Source organism: Actinia tenebrosa, unplaced genomic scaffold (genome assembly GCF_029948245.1).
Source record: "Actinia tenebrosa isolate PJP-AT-01 unplaced genomic scaffold, QUT_ActTen_1.0 PGA_scaffold4__44_contigs__length_22323623, whole genome shotgun sequence".
NCBI classification, from domain to species: domain Eukaryota; kingdom Metazoa; phylum Cnidaria; class Anthozoa; order Actiniaria; family Actiniidae; genus Actinia; species Actinia tenebrosa.
In genome coordinates, this window is record NW_028292581.1 from 15,605,104 (window position 1) to 15,625,238 (window position 20,135).

General features: G+C 37.1%; 2 protein-coding genes and 1 pseudogene across 2 annotated transcripts; all 3 read right to left on the bottom strand.

Moving 5' to 3' along the window:
• Positions 1-461: 461 nt before the first annotated feature.
• Positions 462-3,750, bottom strand: LOC116289024 (E3 ubiquitin-protein ligase TRIM45-like). The gene has a single exon (XM_089037074.1). It carries the CDS (start codon positions 3,683-3,685, stop codon positions 1,541-1,543), a length of 2,145 nt encoding a protein of 714 aa, XP_088893200.1. The 5' UTR covers positions 3,686-3,750; the 3' UTR covers positions 462-1,540.
• Positions 3,751-7,049: 3,299 nt separating this feature from the next.
• On the bottom strand, positions 7,050-9,817 carry LOC148907234 (E3 ubiquitin-protein ligase TRIM45-like; annotated as a pseudogene).
• A 3,507-nt stretch (positions 9,818-13,324) lies between these two features.
• LOC116298180 (tripartite motif-containing protein 3-like) lies at positions 13,325-17,511 on the bottom strand. The gene has a single exon (XM_031706559.2). The coding sequence runs from the start codon at positions 17,447-17,449 to the stop codon at positions 15,305-15,307; it is 2,145 nt and encodes a 714-aa protein (XP_031562419.2). The 5' UTR covers positions 17,450-17,511; the 3' UTR covers positions 13,325-15,304.
• Positions 17,512-20,135: the final 2,624 nt, after the last annotated feature.

A 20,135-nucleotide genomic window follows, 5' to 3' on the forward strand; every position in this document is an offset into this window, starting at 1 on the left:
AGAGTTTAATCTAAAATGGCCTGGTTGTCGGATCTAATATGTGTTAATATGTACTAAAAAATATTCTGAGCGTTTGCTGGCTATTCTACTTCTCTTCGTGGATTGATACGGGTTTTAGAATAATTTTAGGTGCATTTGCGTTGATTTGACCCCCTCCGACGACCATGATTCTTTGCGTTCGAACTATAGATTGTTTTGATGTGACGTCATAGTGAAATATAGGGCAATTAAAACAATAGAATTCAAGATGGCCGCCGTATTATTATAAAGTTGTATTGCAAAGAGACAAACGCTAGAATGTCCGGCGTCGTGTGCGAGAAAGATGTCAGCACCTTACATTGTCTTTTAGGGACTGCAGGAGATCGTATCAATGTCGTTAAATTGATGAATAATTAATGAGGATTCGAGCCAGTCCAATTTCAGAAAATATTGCTTCAACCCAATGATTCACTTATCTCAAACTGCCTTTCTCACTAGTTTATTGAAAAGTTATTAATAATCCACAAGGTCGACAAGCAAGTTTCTTTCCATTACCAAAAGATCGGTCATTCTTTATTTGCTGGAGGGTTGGAGGATATAAAGGGATCACATGTCTCTTAGCCAGGCAACTGGAGGGGGGATTATATGACAGGTATTAGCAGCCACTATAAATGAGAGATCACAAGAAAACTGAGATAACTAGTGCCTCTTGCTGGGGTTAACATGCAGTTAATCTTCAAGATGTCGCAACGAACGAAAGTTCTCCGACGCCTCCCCCACTCTCCTTCCCTCAGACCAAAAATAATGACCGGTCCCAAAACCTCTAGATTTTAAAAATCCTTCATTTGTCTATTGTATCCTAGTGATCAAATCCAATGAACAATTGAACGACTAAACCATATTTTGGCTTTAGACTTCAAAGTCCTTCTGATGGCAAATTTTCTATAACAAATATAGTATTTGGTAAAAGTATTTGATAAAAAAAAATTAACGATAAAAGTTATATTAACTGAGTAAAAGAGGATGCATTCCTTATGTAAACATCAAACTTATGCCAATCATCAGATACAAAACTATTTGTTGTTCAGAGACCCAAATTCAGTTTTTTTACTTTCTTTCAAATATTGTCATAGAACTATGAAAGTCTTTACCAAACGTCAATACCTATTCGTAAAAAGACTATCTGTACACCTATCAATAAAAATAGCAGAAAGCTCGATTCTTCTCTACGAAAAAGCTCTCATTTCTTATTTGATCTTTTCAAAACATCTGTAGCGAATAACAATGGATAATAAAGTAAAAGAGTATATATAACCTTTTGTCTCCTTTCACTGCTTCACTATTTTGTTATTTATTTATTTCTTCCTTTTCTTGTTTAGTTTCGTACTCGATATATGAATATTTGAATAAAAAGTGAAGCTTTGAAATGAGACCAAAGGAAACCAAACGAAAACAAGAGTATAAACTGCGAATGGTCATATTTTAGCACATTTCAAACTCAGGGATATCACCAAAATGACATACCGATGAAAATATGTTATTGTAAAATAATAGCCAAATTCTATTTTACACACCAGACACCAGAACCATACGTACTAACTAATAATTGACCATCCTTTAAAACAGTTATATATCTAGGATCCTCGATTACAACAGAGGTCTTTCCTACAAAACGACCATCCAATGTAAATTTTTGTACGCGGTTATTACCATAATCACACACCAGTAGATGATGGTCATTATCAATAGCCAGGCCACAAGGTGCATTTAGCTCACCATCAGCACTGCCTTCACCACCAATCGTCGATATTCTAGTCGGTACGTTACCTTTCTTCTCAAATACATGAATAACGTGATTATCATAATCACTGACGTAAAACAGTCCATCATGTTTTATCACATCAGTAGGAGTAAACCTGTCCTGTATTGTCAAACCAAACTGATATTGATAGTCACCGTCTCTTGTGAAGACTTGAACACGATGATTATAATGATCACACACAATGATGTTACCATCGTCATCGACGTGTACACCGCAAGGATATTGAAACTCTCCATCCCCGTTACCTTGGTTACCAAAGGTTTTTACCAGTGTCCCTGTTGTAGTGTTCACTATACATATTCTATCATTACCGCATTCTACTATGACTAAATCTGTATCATTCAGAAATGCTAAGCCTTCAGGACCATACAACAGTCCCTGTGCACTACCTCGACTACCATATGTCAGTAAGAGATCTCCATTTGTGGTGAATACATGGACACAGTCAGAAGAATCACTTGAAACAGCGATCCTGCTATTGTCTCTGTTTACTGCTATACCTCTTATTTCACTAGTTCCTATATTTACACCTTCCATGTTAAACTGTCCTGTTGTTCTCATCTCTTGTGGCTTGACATTCACCACTAGTGGACTGTTAGATACATGAATCTCATTCACTTGAACCTCTGCTGTCAACTGACCAGCTACTTTAGCCATGAATTCAACTTCTACTTTACCATCAGTTCTCACATATTTCTTTTCTATTTTCACATTTTCTTCAGGCTTGATTTGAACGTCTATAACATCCCTTGGATCATGATTGAGTTCTCCTACAGAGCTTTTAGTCGTTACTATCAGCTTTTCTTTCTTCAAAGCGTCTGTCTCAGATTTCACCTGAATAGTGCTCTTCGTGTGGTCTGTATTCAAGCAAGTTTGTATTTCTCCCAACCCTGAATTCACTTGTCGCATCAGCTCTGCATTAGCAACATATTGTATTCTAGAGTATGGTGGAATATGGTTGAAGATGAAGTTCTGAGAGCATTGTGTCTCTTGAATGTTCATCATTTCACTTGCCAGCCCTCTCTCCATCACATTCTTGATGTATTCCTTGACGGCTGGAATATAATGAATTATGTTCAAGTTTGTTGTGGCTGTGTTCAACTTCTCATCGATTTGTCTCAGCAATTCTCGTTCGTTGTCTTGTAGTATTTGAATGATCTTCTTGGTTTTGTCTTTGACTTCTTTTTTTGCCTTTTCTCCTTGTTGTTTGATAGTGTTAGCAATCTTTTCTTGTTGTTGCTTTTCCTTGTCATCTAATCTCAACTGCTCTAATACCTGTAGATGCTTTGACAATACTGCTTTCTTGATCGAAGCAAACTTATGTAATGACATTGTGTTATGATTCCTGTGATCATGTATCAAACACGTCCTGCAAATCATTGCATCACAATCTTCACAGAAGAACTCTAGCCTATGATGAGGGTGACTTGTACAAGGATTTTCTCTTGTTATTACGAACTCAATATCTTCTTTCTTCAAATCAGCCAGACGAACGACCTTGTGATCTTTAATGAAGAACGAATGGCTCTTCTCGCATTCTTGACACAGTGAATGATCACAATCAAAACAATACCAAGAAGCTGACGAATGACTCTCAGAAGCAGAACAAGCCTTTTCTCCTTCTATCAACGCCAGACCCTTCAACATTGTGGAATGTATTAGACTTGGCTGTAGATCTTCGACGCTGCTTAGTTCTGATAGAGAAGTCTGTGATTTGCATCGAGGGCAATTGAAGATGTTGATTTGGTGGACTTGCTCGGCGTGTCGTTTGACGCAAGGCTTACAAAACGTGTGGAAACAAGACAAGATCTTTGGTTCAGTGAAAGTATCATTACACAGGGAACATTGGAGTTCCTTCTTAAGATCTTCAACAAACGATTTCATGTCTTCAGGAGTTGAGACGAGATGAGGGAGTTGTCTGAATAATGTTGTTTGTCAGTCTTTGGTCAGGCGATTCTTGGAAATGAGCGTGACCTTACTTCCTTGAAATGATGTCACGCCATGAATGCATATTTTTTTCGGTTTCTTAATAGTTGAGCTATTGAGCGATTCTTGGAAATGAGCGTGACCTTAAGCTGATGTTACACGGGACGATTTTTTTTATACACAAGTCAACTACTCGCGCAACGTACGTATTAGAGCATTGAACTGCAATTTAGGGGTTGTGTGAAAAATTGTTGATGAAGCTCTTACACGAATCAACTTTCAAAGTGTTCGCTATTCTCTATGCGTTGCGATTTTTCGGAGCTGAACCAAGAACTTCCAACATGTTGCCGAATCTTTTGCGAGCATTCATAGAGATATTCGCTTGTTTAAGGTAGTACCGGATCTTCAAAATTCTTCTATGAATATTTTTTTTTAATTCTGTCATTCGAAGTTTATTGTTAGGGCATTCAAATAATAATAATAATAAAAAAGAAGGGGGTCCCCGTATTGGTTATCGAGATATAAGGCGTCAAAAAGGTGTGATTTTTCAGTTTTCCGCGCGTTTTTGCCGAAAATCTGTCCCCGCCAATGAATTCGAATTGCTCGATTGCATTTAATAAAGAAAAACAGAAAACTGTTTTAAACGATAGTTGTTGAATCTAGGAAACATGCCTTGATAAAAAAAACCATGCAATCTTTTGAAAGTGGCGTGAAAATTAAATTCTAGAAGCGAAATTGCTTGCAATTCGGCGCAGTTATATGCGTCTGTGGTTAAAAATGTTGAAGCTTTAAATTAAAAGAAAAAATTGGAGGTCACCGTACTAATAGACGAGCTATGAGCGACTAAATCCAAGGTTTTTGATCAAAAAACGCAAATCCTGTCCGCGCGGGACTGGGTTCTAGTACATTAACCTCCGTCTGAAGCATGTCAAATCGTCTTTGTAATCTCCAGAGAATCTAAGACGTATTTCGAATTGATTTTGAGAATAACATGTCAAATTCATTTTTTACTTCATTTTCATAAAGTTATGAATTTGTTGTTTTGAAACAAGAGTGACCAAGTCAGGCAATGAAAATCTAAGCATGTTTTGAAAACATTTCATTTTTGCCTCAAAAGTTCCATGAATTAGCAAAATAGTTTGATAAGTTATAGAAAAGGATTCAACTTCTGACATTATTTAAATCAATTTTCAAAACAGCGCAAATAAAGGGTAAAAAACGAGATGCGCGAAATGGATGCGCAGTAGCAAGGGTCCGGAACTACCTTGATAGCAAAGGAAAATTTTCTAGGATATAGAAATCTTTGTGGCGACATAACGAGCTCAGAGAATTTTCTAATTATCGAATTTCGAAAGTTTTCCGAAAGATTTCGTGTGCAAATGGTGGATGACAATGCAACTATATACCATCGTTGTCTCATCCATAAAACGGTCGTTTTTGTGCCATTGGGGTATTTTCTAAACCGGTGTTAGAAGATAAAGAAAGGAAAGCAAAGGGGCAAAAAGTGAGCAAGAAAGGAAAAGAGACGAAAGGAAGGGAAATGAAGGGAAAAGAGAAAGAGGAAAACTTTGATCTTATGAAAATGTTTATTCTAAAAGGTCCACAATACAAAAGTTGTATTGCATCTTTAGATTTCGTAAGGTAATGAACTGTTTATAAAGAAGTCCTGGCTCGTTTAGACACAAGTGACTGAATTACTTTGGATTGTAAAGGAGCCCATCTCTGGAAAGCGTTTTTAAAAAAAATATCTTTATCAGGCTAATATGACTTATCGAAAAATTGTTTACAGTCAATATTCTTACTTATCATATGACCCGTACGGCCCTGCTCGCGCGCTCTAATAAAACCATTGGAAAAAGTCACGTGATGGGGGCCGGACGGGTTGACGTAAGCGGGCCGGAAAAACCCGTCCGGCCCTGCTCGAATCCGCGCGCTTTCTTTTTCTTAATTATTTTTATTTTCGTGAGGGTCATATGATAAAATGCTTATTGACTGAGTTAGGTCGGGCCGTACGGGAAAATATTTGGCTCTCGGTCATTTGTACGGACCTCGCTGCGCTCGGTCCGTACGGCATCACCTCGAGCCAAATATTTTCCCGTACGGCCCTCCCACTCAGTCAATAAGTACATAATATGTTTGTGATATATCCCAAGAAAATGGTATTTTTTATATTATGACATCTTCTAGCCTCTAAGTTCTCTGTTTAGATCAGGGTATTATATGTTACTCGTATGATGGTGGGGATTTCCACGTGCCTAGAGAAACAGATTAATGTCAAGTCACGACAAAATGTATTAAATAACTGAGACATTGTTGATCACGCGCCAAAAGAACCCGATCGCACACTCCTGATATGACATCATAGTCGACATATTGGATCGGATTGGATCACATGTTTCTTAGCCAGGCAACTGGAGGGGGGATTATATGACAGGTATTAGCAGCCACTAGAAATGAGAGATCAAAAGAAAACTGAGATAACTAGTTCCTCTTGCTGGGGTTAACATGCAGTTAATCTTCAAGATGTCGCAACGAACGAAAGTCCTCCGACACCTCCCCCACTCTCCTTCCCTCAGACCAAAACTAATGACCGGTCCCCAAACCTCTAGATTTTAAAAATCCTTAATTTGTCTATTGTATCCTAGTGATGTAATCCAATGAATAATTGAACGACTAAACCATATTTTGGCTTTAAACTTCGAAGTCCTTCTGATGGTACATTTTCTATATAAAATGTTTATAATAGATATATAATACTATTTAGCTATTCTAACTATAAAGTTATTCTAACTGAGTAAAAGAGAATGCATTCCTTATGCAAACTTAACCAAAATCATTAATAATTCATGAATAAAACACAATAGAAATCATGACCATGAAGGAGATTTATGAAATAACTGTTATGAATCTCGCGTTATGATTGGTTTGGAGCGCGTGCTTTATGAGAGCACATTGCACGCGCGCGCACTTTACGTTGCGTCATTCCTATCTATTATTGTAATTTGTATTTTATAAAAGAAATAAAAAACTTGCTTGCTGTGCTGTGTGCAGTCATAAAGCACTTGGGCCGTTTGGCAGAACACTCGAGAAGTGTCCAGAAGCACTCCGCTACGCGTCGTGCTTCTCCTAACACTTCTCTCGTGTTCTGCCAACCCCCGCGTGCTTTATGACAGCACACAGAACACGCGCGCGTTTTCTATTTCTTCATTTATATCTGATTTAGATTCGTCTTCATTCGCATAAAATCTAACTTTGATTTTCTCTATCAAACTTGGTTCATTTCGTAAAGAATTAGGTACAATATCAGAACATACATCGTGAGTGTTTTTAAGTAGTTTAATAAACTCGTAGATCGTGTTTTATCGGGTATCTATACACCTATCAATAAAAATTGCACGAAGGACGCCTTTTTTTGATGATAAAGCTGTCATAAAATCTTTCCAAAACATCAGTAGCGGATCACAATGGAAGGAGATCTGAAATAATACGAACCGCTTTATGGTGGAAGATTATATCGAATCTTTTGTCTCCTTTCACTACTTCACTTTTTGGTAATTTTTTATTTTCCTTTTCTTTTTCAGTTTCGTATTCGATATATCAATATTTGATAAAAAACTAAAAAAGAAAAAAGAAAAAAGAAAAAAGAAAAAAAAGAAAAAAAGGAAAAAGAAAAAAAGAAAAAAAGGGAAGCAAAAAACAGTGAAAGAAGACAAAAGAAAGCAAACGCAAACAAAAGTAAAAAAGAATAAACATATATTAAATGTATAAACTGCGAATAGTGATATTTTAGCACATGTCAAGCCCCGGAACATCATTCAATTTGACATACCGATCAAACATGGTGACTGAAAATATTACTCAATTCTACTTTACACACCAGACACCAGAATCCCACGTACTAAACAACAACTGACCATCCTTTAAAACAGTTATAAATAGAGGGGAATGGATTACATCACAAGTCTTTCCTACAAAACGACCATCCAATGTGAATTTTTGTACACGGTTATTATTATAATCACACACCAGTAGATGATGGTCATTATCAATAGACAGTCCCCATGCTTCATACAGCTGACCATCAGCACTGCCTTTACAACCAATCGTCGATATTCTAGTCGGTACGTTACCTTTCTTCTCAAATACATGAATAACATGATTATTCTTATCACTGACGTAAAACAGTCCATCATGTGTTATCACATCAGTAGGAGTAAACCTGTCCTGTATTGTCAAACCAAACTGATATTGATAGTCACCGTCTCTTGTGAAGACTTGAACACGATGATTATAATGATCACACACAATGATGTTACCATCGTCATCGACGTGTACACCGCAAGGATATTGAAACTCTCCATCCCCGTTACCTTGGTTACCAAAGGTTTTTACCAGTGTCCCTGTTGTAGTGTTCACTATACATATTCTATCATTACCGCATTCTACTATGACTAAATCTGTATCATTCAGAAATGCTAAGCCTTCAGGACCATACAACAGTCCCTGTGCACTACCTCGACTACCATATGTCAGTAAGAGATCTCCATTTGTGGTGAATACATGGACACAGTCAGAAGAATCACTTGAAACAGCGATCCTGCTATTGTCTCTGTTTACTGCTATACCTCTTATTTCACTAGTTCCTATATTTACACCTTCCATGTTAAACTGTCCTGTTGTTCTCATCTCTTGTGGCTTGACATTCACCACTAGTGGACTGTTAGATACATGATTCCCATTCACTTGAACCGCTGCTGTCAACTGGCCAGCTACTTTAGCCATGAATTCAACTTCTACTTTACCATCAGTTCTCACATATTTCTTTTCTATTTTCACATTTTCTTCAGGCTTGATTTGAACGTCTATAACATCGCTTGGATCATGATTGACTTCTCCTGTTAAGGTTTTAGTCGTCACTATCAGCTTTTCTTTCTTTAAAGGCTCCGTCCCAGATTTCACCTGAATAGTGCTCTTCGTGTGGTCTGTTTCTAAAGTGCGTATTTTTCCTAGCCCTGAATTCACTTGTTTCGTCAGCCCTTGATTATGAATAAATTCAATTCTCCAGATTGAAATGTGGTTGAAGATGAAGTTCTGAGAGCTTTGTGTCTCTTGAATGTTCATCATTTCACTTGCCAGTCCTCTTTCCATCACATTCTTAATGTATTCCTTGACGGCTGGAATATGATGAATTATATTCAAGTTTGTTGTGGCTGTCTCCAATTTCTCATCGATTTGTCTCAGCAATTCTCGTTCGTTGTCTTGTAGTATTTGGATGATTTTCTTGGTTTTGTCTTTGACTTCTTTTTTTTGCTTTTTCTCCTTGTTGTTTGATTGTGTTAGCAATCTTTTCTTGTTGTTGCTTTTCCTTGTCATCTAATCTCAACAGCTCTAATACCTGCAGATGCTTTGACAATACAGCTTTCTTGATAGAAGCAAACTTATCTAATGACATTGTCTTATGATCCTTGTGATCTATCAAGCATGTCCTGCAAATCATTGCATCACAATCTTCACAGAAGAACCCTAGCCTGTGATGAGGGTGACTTGAACAAGGATTTTCTCTTGTTATTAGGAACTGAATATCTTTTTTCTTCAAATCAGCCAAACGAACGACCTTGTGCGGATCTTTAATGAAGAACGAATGGCTCTTCTCGCATTCTTGACACAGTGAATGATCACAATCAAAACAATACCAAGAAGCTGAGGAATGACTCTCAGAAGCAGAACAAGCCTTTTGTCCTTCTACCAACGCCAGACCCTTCAAGATTCTTGAATGTATTAGACTTGGCTGTAGATCTTCGACGCTGCTTAGTTCTGATAGAGAAGTCTGTGATTTGCATCGAGGACACTTGAAGATGTTGATTTGGTGGACTTGCTCGGCGTGTCGTTTGACGCAAGGCTTACAAAATGTGTGGAAACAAGACAAGATCTTTGGTTCAGTGAAAGTATCATTACACAGGGAACATCGGAGTTCCTTTTTAAGATCTTCAACAAACGATTCCATGTCTTCGGGAGTTGAGACGAGATGAGGGAGTTGTCTGAATAATGTTGTTTGTCAGTCTTTGGTCAGGCGATTCTTGGAAATGAGTGTGACCTAATTACTTCCTTGAAATGTTGTGACGACATGAATGCATAATTTAGGAGGAGCATTTTTTATCAGTTTGTTTTGAGTTATTGTGCGATTCTTAGAAATGAGCGTGACCTTAAGCTGATGCTACACGGGACTATTCGCAACGGCGATTATTCGCGAGACGACTCGTCGATTTTTAATACAAGTTACACGAGTTATAACTTCTCGCGCAACGTTCGTTCGAAAATCAACATGCAACTGTGCAGGATTTTTAGCGATTTTTAAAAGAAACAACATCATCCTCAGACCTCGTGGGGGGGGGGGGGGGAGGAGAAAAAGGGAGAGCCCTCTTTTCTTTACCCTCTCCCCTCCTCCCATTTCCCCTCCCCTAGGGCAGAGTGTCGCCAAACAAAGCAATTTCAATTTTGGAATTTACTTATTATCATCTGAAATCTGAAGTTTCAACTCTGAAGTCTGAAGTTTAAGCTTCAACTCTGAAGTCTGACGATCAGGCATCAACTCTGAAGTCTGAAATTATAAATCAGTGAATGTCAGTGAAGTCATTAGAACCTGGATGTAACTATCAAGCCGGATGATTGATATTCGACCACAATTTGAAACTCGAAAAGAAAAAAGCTTGAGTTTTGCAAAATGCAAACATAAGGCTGGGCAGCGCTGGCTGAAGTCTGAAGTCTGAAATGTCCCTCCAGGTTTTCCGTAGTATTGTATGCTGAAAGTGACTGACGGTCGCAAAGAAGTAGATCTAGAAAAACGTTAAAGACTGAGTGGTGGTCAGTGGCTGTGGCGTCGTATCTATCCTGACTCTCTTTGATCTATCTTGACCCTGATGGATTCTGCGCATAGCGAGTCACTGTGGAGACGCCATCGACGAACTTGGTCTTGAAGAGAACATTGGCATTGTTGAACATGCCGTCTTTGAGTGAGACTACGATGAACTGGGAATGTTTGAAGTGGGATTTCACCATTTGACCGATGTTCTGGGTGTGTGAGAGATCGAGGGCTGCATCTACCTCGTCTAGGATGTACAGTGGTGCGGGTTTGAAAAGTAGAAGAGAGAGAATGAGAGAAAGAGCGACCAGTGATCTGAAAGAAAATGGAAATGAATGAGTGAATAGTGGGAAGGTTTTTCCGATCCAATAGAATCATTCATATTTGGCTTAATGTTTTCCCATTTTAGACCACATCTCATTCCCTAGATTATCATTTCTTCGTTGAAAGGTTGTATATGCGAAGACACATGAATATGGATACGACTCAAACAAAGAAACTTATTTTGAAGAGAATGGCACGTGGTCCGAAATGGGAAAGCACATTAAATCGAAGCTTTAAAGATCTATTACCACAGATTTTGCCATGCTCTGTTCAGTAATACCGCACGCAAAAGGTGATGAAAGAGTAGACCTTTTTACTGATACGGCGGCCATCTTGGATTATGGAATATCGAGGTGGCAAACACGTAGAACATTTATAAAGCATAGAGGCAGGGTTACGTTTTCAAATAATTTGAAGTCTTGGTGTTTCGCATATTTTTCCAACTACCAGTAAATTCAATTGCTTTTTAGATGTGCTTCTCATTGAAAAGCGTAAAGTCATGGAAAAGACATCCTGTCAGCTGTGCAGTCTATACATTTCCTAATAGTTGTCCCCTTTTGACATCCCATGTCTTAAATAAAACAGTAGAATTCATTATTGCCGCCGTATCGGTAAAAAGGTATAATGTAAATAGACAAACGCCAGGACGCCCGGCAATATGCGCGGGAATAATATCAGCACCGTGCACTACCTTTAAGGGGTTGAGAATATACGCGAACCAATCGTAGCAATGTAACCATATGATACATAAATATTATCACATGTTAAGCCAGAGCACGACATCGTTGTGAACGTCGTGGATACCCGCGAAGCATAGAAACGAGATATCGTAAGGCGTCTGAATATGTAAATGTGCCACTTACTCGCTCACTTACTCTCTAGCTCAAGGCGTTGGTTAATTTAACGTTTATTAATCGTCTTAAGGTGACTGCCTACTTTTGAACGTTCGATTTGAGCCCACGAGGTGCGCGCGCTCAAAAACCGCTGAAAAATCTACAAGATTTTATTGAAGAACCATACGCGTTTTGAGCTTCAACAGTGCAAAACCCTCAAATTTTGCACGGGACTCTATTTTTTACAAGGTCATTCGAAAAAACTCCTAAAAATCTAGGTTATATCAACATTTATATTAGAAAAAGTTTATATTTCTAACACATGAAAAAATAGATTTTTGTAGGGATTTTTGTTCGACTTTATGAGATTTTTTAAGAGCACCGCAACTACAAAATATGACAAATCAATGTATCTCTTCGTCTTTTTATCGAAAATATCCATGTATTATTGTAGAATGATTGACTAGCCTTCATTCGCGCAATCATAAAGTTTGCAAATAACTATTATCTTGTGAATCTTAATTTTTTTCTAATCACCTCCGATGCCGCAAGTTTTGCTCCAAAAGCTCGCGCGTAGGCTTCCATTAAATGCTGATTATCTCGAAAACAAGCCCGGGACACCCAATTTTTCTTTCCAGATTTGGAATCAGCATTACATTTCAATTCGGAAAATCGAAGTTTTAAAAAAAGTTTCGATTGTTTTCCAAACAGAGTAGGCAGTCACCTTAAGTCATGGGCTTACGAATGTTACGCGAAACTTACTTTCGGACTTCATACAAACACTTACAAACTTCTTTTCCAATAAAGGGTGGAATTAGCTAATTATATCGGGACATGGAATCTCACTGTTCGATATGGGATGATGTCTATCACTGAGCATGCTCACATTTGCACCAGATAAAACCAAAAAAAAACAACAAAAAAAAAACAAAAACAAAACAAAACAAAAAAACTGAAATTAAAAAACAAAGAAACAGAATTAAGATCATCATCTGATTATATTTAAACTAACTGTAACTAAAACTTTACATGACATTTTTTTTCTTTCTTTCAAGCCAAAATACTGTGTTGATGTCTATTGTGTTAGCCATTCAAATAATGTACTACTAAGAGTACAGAGTACAAATATGAATATAAATTATTTATATTGTATTATGAGATTATACTTATAAAATATTTCAATGAAATTCATATGGAAATTCGAAAACCTATTTTAAGAACCTTGTTAGCCTAAATTTGATTTAAGTACCATTTCTATAACAACGTTTTTACTGTATTCGATTAAGAAGCTAAACTGAAGAAAAGGCAAAAAAACAAAAAAAACAAAAAACAAAACAAAACAAAACAAAAAACAACAACAACAACAAAAAAAAAAAAAAAAAAAAAAAAAAAAAGAATAGACTCGTAAACTAGAGAAGAATACTATAAATCTATAAATGAACATATGAAGCATAACTAAGAGTAATTCAGTAAATGCGGTATTAGGAAATGATGATGATGAGCTACAAGACGTTTAGTTTAGGGTTCCCGAAAATTGTAGGTTTCTTTTTGCTTCAACCAAATAATTCACTACTCTCAAACTGTAGCCTTTTTCATGAGTTTATTGAAAAATTGTTAATAATCGACAAGCAAGTTTCTTTCCATTACTAAAGGATCGGCCATTATTTATTGGCTGGAGGGTTGGAGGATATTAACGATAGCCTCCCTGACTCCCTTTCCCTCAGACGAAAAAGAATGACCGGTCCCCAAACCTCTAGATTTTAAAAATCCTTAAATTTGTCTATTGTATCCTAGTGATATAATCCAATGAATAATTCAACGACCTCACAATATTTTGGCTTTAGACTTGGAAGCCTACCTGATATAAAAAATAAAATAAAAATTTAACCTTATTTAACATGGAGGGTACACTTAGCTAACTGCTAGTTTACAGTGTAGTCCACAAATTAATAAACTGAAATGAAGAAATAATCAAAGGAACATAAAGTACGTTAAGAATCCCAACTGGCAAGGAGGCAAACCAGTTGGCTATTTACAAGCATGGTCGAGAAACTGAATTTGAACTAATCAGAAATCAGGACAAATACAGTCTCAGCTAGTCGCCACGGCCGCGGGATAACGCGCTTGCTTTATAGTATAACACAAACAAAGTATACATTTTCTGCTAAACATAGTTTATGAACAAATCTTCAAAATACGATTTTTTAAATTGTTGTTCACGTTATTGTCCTCGAAGCGAAATTTGACCATGCCTCAGTAAAAACGTTAACGGACACGTACATTTTAAGCTATGTTTGCGAAAAATGTCTTAACATACTCAGGAGATAATAAGCTCATAAAGGGTGTCCCAGATTTTTGATATCTGTTTTATATCTCTCGCTATTTTTTACCAAAGTTCGGCGATTGCTTTTGGAGTGTTGTTTAGAGTAAAAAGCGTCATAACTTTGGAAAGAAATTAGATTTCCAAAATCGGAGACAGTCTTTTTTAGATCATGAGTTTCTTTTTAAACTCTCCAAATTTTAGAAAAATCGAATGAAATCGAAGGGACTTTTAGCTTTTCGAAGATGAGGTTTTAGCGGCAAAAAAAGTTCGAGAAAAATACATATCTTTGTTTGGAGCCGGAAGCTGCAGGGAGCCACGATGGTGTTGGTTAAAACACCTTCAGCCTTCCATTTTGTCATCACTTGTCATATATTATCTGTTGTTCTGGACGATCAAAATGTAGAATCTTTTTACAAGGACAAAGGAGCATTTGGACTCCACGTTATTGCAAGCGACGGGACATTTCTGGTCTTGATAAAGTCACGATTTCGATTTGTCTCAAAATTTTGGTTTTTCAAATCAAAAATTGCAAGAAGTTTCACTAACATATGAAAGACAAAAGTTTAAAGTTACGAAATTTCAAAAAAAAAAATTTTTCGAGCAAATTGTCATTTTTCGTATCCTAATACCTTAAAGAGGATGCATTCCTTATATATACATCAAACTTATGCCAATCATCAGATACAAAATTATTTGTTGTTCAGAGACCCAAATTCAGTTCTATTTTTACCTTTCTTACAAATATTGTCATAGAACTATAAAAGTCTTTACTAAACATTAATACCTATCGATAAAAAAAGCACGACGCTTTATTCTTCTCTACGATAAAGCTGACATTCCCCATTTAATCTTTCCGAAACATCAGTAGCGTTAGAAATGGAAGGAGATCTGAAATAATACGTGCCGCTTTATTGTGAAAGAATATATATGATCTTTTGACTCCTTTCACTGCTTCACTTTTTTGTTCTTTTTTCTTTTTTCTTTTCTTTCCCTTTTTTAGTTTCGTATTCGATATATGAATAATCGATTAAAAGACTAAAACAGAAAACAATAAAAAGGAACAAAAAAGTGAAGCTGTGAAATGAGTCAAAAGAAACCAAAAGGAAACAAAAGTAAAGAAGAATAAAAACAGATATCAAATGTATAAACTGCGAATGGTCATATTTTAGCACATGTCAAACCCTGGGATATCATTCAATATGTCATATCGATCAAATATTGAAAATTATTAGCCAATTCTACTTTATATACCAGACACCAGAACCCCACGTACTAACTAATAACTGACCATCCTTTAAAACAGTTATATATCTAGGGTTCTTGATTACATTACAAGTACTTCCTATAAAACGTCCATCTAATGTGAATTTTTGTACGCGGTTACTACCATTATCACACACCAGTAGATGATGGTCATTATCAATAGCCAGACCACATGGTCTATTTAGCTGACCATCAGCACTGCCTTCAAAGCCAATCGTCGATATTCTAGTCGGTATGTTACCTTTCTTCTCAAATACGTAAATAACGTGATTATAATAATCACTGACGTAAAACAGTCCATCATGTTTTATCACATCAATTGGATCAAACTTGTCCTGTGTTGTCAAACCAAACTGATATTGATAGTCACCGTCTCTTGTAAAGACTTGAACACGATGATTATCACGATCACACACAATGATGTTACCATCGTCATCAACGTGTACTCCCCAAGGATGATAAAACTGTCCATCCCCGTTACCATGGTTACCAAAGGTTTTTACCAATGTCCCTGTTGTAGTGTTCACTATACATATTCTATCATTAACACAGTCTGCTATGACTAAATCTGTATCATTCAGAAATGCTAAACCTTGAGGACCATACAACTGTCCCTGTGCACTACCTTGACTACCATACGTGAATAAGAGATCTCCATCAGTGGTGAACACATGGACACAGTCAGAAGAATCATTTGAAACAGCGATCCTGCTGTTGTCTCTGTTTACTGCTATACCACTTAAATGACTAGATGCTATATTTATACCTTTCACATTAAACTGTCCTGTTGTTCTCATCTCTTGTGGCTTGACATTCACCACTAGTGGACTGTTAGATACATGATTCCCATTCACTTGAACCTCTGCTGTCAACTGACCAGCTACTTTAGCCATGAATTCAACTTCTACTTTACCATCAGTTCTCACATGTTTTTTTTGTATTTTCACATTTTCTTCAGGCTTGATTTGAACGTCTATAACATCCCTTGGATCATGATTGAGTTCTCCTACAGAGCTTTTAGTCGTTACTATCAGCTTTTCTTTCTTCAAAGCGTCCGTCTCAGATTTCACCTGAATAGTGCTCTTCGTGTGGTCTGTTTTCAAGCAAGTTTGTATTTCTCCCAACCCTGAATTCACTTGTCGCATCAGCTCTGCATTAGCAACATATTTAATTCTAGAGTATGGTGGAATATGGTTGAAGATGAAGTTCTGAGAGCATTGTGTCTGTTGGATGTTCATCATTTCACTTGCCAGTCCTCTTTCCATCACATTCTTGATGTATTCCTTGACGGTTGGAATATGATGAATTATATTCAAGTTTGTTGTGGCTGTGTTCAACTTCTCATCGATTTGTCTCAGCAATTCTCGTTCGTTGTCTTGTAGTATTTGGATGATCTTCTTGGTTTTGTCTTTGACTTCTTTTATTGCCTTTTCTCCTTGTTGTTTGATAGTGTTAGCAATCTTTTCTTGTTGCTGCTTTTTCTTGTCATCTAATCTCAACTGCTCTAGTACCTGCAGATGCTGTGACAATTCAGCTTTCTTGATCGAAGCAAACTTATCTAATAACATTGTCTTGTGATCCTTGTGATCTATCAAGCATGTTCTGCAAATCATTGCATCACAATCGTCGCAGAAGAACTCTAGCCTGTGATGAGGGTGACTTGTACAAGGATTTTCTCTTGATATTACGAACTCAATATCTTCTTTCTTCAAATCAGCCAAACGAACGACCTTGTGCGGATCTTTAATGAAGAACGAATGGCTCTTCTCGCATTCTTGACACAGTGAATGATCACAATCAAAACAATACCAAGAAGCTGACGAATGACTCTCAGAAGCAGAACAAGCCTTTTCTCCTTCTACCAACGTCAGACCATTCACGATTCTTGAATGTAGTAGACTTGGCTGTAGATCTTCAACGCTGCTTAGTTCTGGTAGAGAAGTCTGTGATTTGCATCGAGGACACTTGAAGATGTTGATTTGGTGGACTTGCTCGGCGTGTCGTTTGACGCAAGGCTTACAAAATGTGTGGAAACAAGACAAGATCTTTGGTTCAGTGAAAGTATCATTACACAGGAAACATTGGAGTTCCTTCTTAAGATCTTCAACAAACGATTCCATGTCTTCGGGAGTTGAGACGAGATGAGGTAGTTGTCTGAATAATGTTGTTTGTCAGTCTTTGGTCAGGCGATTCTTGGAAATGAGCGTGACCTTACTTCCTTGAAATGATGTCACGCCATGAATGCATATTTTTTTCGGTTTCTTAATAGTTGAGCTATTGAGCGATTCTTGGAAATGAGCGTGACCTTAAGCTGATGTTACACGGGACGATTTTTTTTATACACAAGTCAACTACTCGCGCAAAGTACGTATTAGAGCATTGAACTGCAATTTAGGGGTTGTGTGAAAAATTGTTGATGAAGCTCTTACACGAATCAACTTTCAAAGTGTTCGCTATTCTCTATGCGTTGCGATTTTTTGGAGCTGAACCAAGAACTTCCAACATGTTGCCGAATCTTTTGCGAGCATTCATAGAGATATTCGCTTGTTTAAGGTAGTACCGGATCTTCAAAATTCTTCTATGAATATTTTTTTTTAATTCTGTCATTCGAAGTTTATTGTTAGGGCATTCAAATAATAATAATAATAAAAAAGAAGGGGGTCCCCGTATTGGTTATCGAGATATAAGGCGTCAAAAAGGTGTGATTTTTCAGTTTTCCGCGCGTTTTTGCCGAAAATCTGTCCCCGCCAATGAATTCGAATTGCTCGATTGCATTTAATAAAGAAAAACAGAAAACTGTTTTAAACGATAGTTGTTGAATCTAGGAAACATACCTTGATAAAAAATCGATCAAATCTTTTGAAAGTGGCGTGAAAATTAAATTCTAAAAGCGAAATTGCTTGCAATTCGGCGCAGTCATATGCGTCTGTGGTTGTAAAAATGTTGAAAATTCATGACAATTTTAACTATTAATTTTTTTCTTTCTGCACTAAATCCAAAGAAAATAATACCTAGCTTTAAATAAAAAGAAAAAAATTGGAGGTCACCGTACTAATAGACGAGCTATGAGCGACTAAATCCAAGGTTTTTGATCTAAAAAACACAAATCCTGTCCGCGCGGGACTGGGTTCTAGTACATTAACCTGCTGAAACTTGTCAAATCCTCTTTGTAACCTCCAGAGAATCTAAGACGTATTTCGAATTGATTTTGAGAATAACATGTCAAATTCATTTTTTGTTACTTCATTTTTATAAAGTTATGAATTTGTTGTTTTGAATCAAGAGTGATCAAAGTCAGGCAATGAAAATCTAAGCATGTTTTGAAAACATTTCATTTTTGCCTCAAAAGGTCCATGAATTAGCAAAATAGTTTGATAAGTTATAGAAAAGGATTCAACTTCTGACATTATTTGAATCAATTTTCAAAACAGCGCAAATAAAGGGTAAAAAACGAGATGCGCGAAATGGATGCGCAGTAGCAAGGGTCCGGAACTACCTTGATAGCAAAGGAAAATTTTCTAGGATATAGAAATCTTTGTGGCGACATAACGAGCTCAGAGAATTTTCTAATTATCGAATTTCGAAAGTTTTCCGAAAGATTTCGTGTGCAAACGGTGGATGACAATGCAATCTACCATAAGTTGTCTCATCCATAAAACGGTCGTTTTTGTGCCATTGGGGTATTTTCTAAACCGGTGTTAGAAGATAAAGAAAGGAAAGCAAAGGGGCAGATAGTAAGCAAGAAAAGAAAAGCGACGAAAGGAAGGGAGACGAAGGGAAAAGAGAAAGAGGAAAACTTTGATCTTATGAAAATGTTTATTCTAAAAGTACCACAATACAAAAGAAAATACTGAAACACCAACATAACATGATATATATAGAAGATGTACTGTATCTTTAGATTTTGTAAGGTAAGGAATTGTTTGTAAAGAAATCCTGGTTCGCTTAGACACAAGTGACTGAATTACTTTGGACTATGAAGGAGCCCTCTGGATAGCTTTTAATATCTTTAATTAGACTAATGTGACATATGGGTCAATTGTTTACAATCAATATTCTTACATTTGTTTGTGATATATCGCACAAACATGCATTAGGTATTTTATACATTATGACATCTCCTAGCCTCTAAGTTCTCAGTTAGAGCAGGGTATTAGATGTTAATCTTATATGACGGTGGGGATTTCCACGTGCCTAGAGAAAGAGATCAAACACGAGCCACGAAAAAATGTATTAAATAACTGAGACATTGCTGATCATGCGCCAAAAGAACCCGATCGCACACTCCTGATATGACATCATAGTCGACATGTTGGATCGGAGGTATCTTCCAACATGGCTGCCACGTCTCATTTCCTACTGTTTTGCAACCCAAGAACTTAACCAACACAAACCCTGCTATATCTTAAGAAATTATAGATCTTTGTATAGGGTCGCTAAGATGTAGATCTAGGAAGACGTTAAAGAGTGAGTGGTGGTCAGCTTTTGTGGCGTCGTATCTATCTTGACTCTCTTAGATCTATCTTGACCCTTCTTAGCTGTGGTTTTACCCGTTGTATGGTCACCTCCACGGCTAGATGGATTCTGCGCATAGCGAGTCACTGTGGAGACGCCATCGACGAACTTGGTCTTGAAGAGAACATTGGCATTGTTGAACATGCCGTCTTTGAGTGAGACTACGATGAACTGGGAATGTTTGAAGTGGGATTTCACCATTTGACCGATGTTTTGGGGGTGTGAGAGATCGAGGGCTGCTTCTACCTCGTCTAGGATGTACAGTGGTGCGGGTTCGTAAAGTAGAAGGGA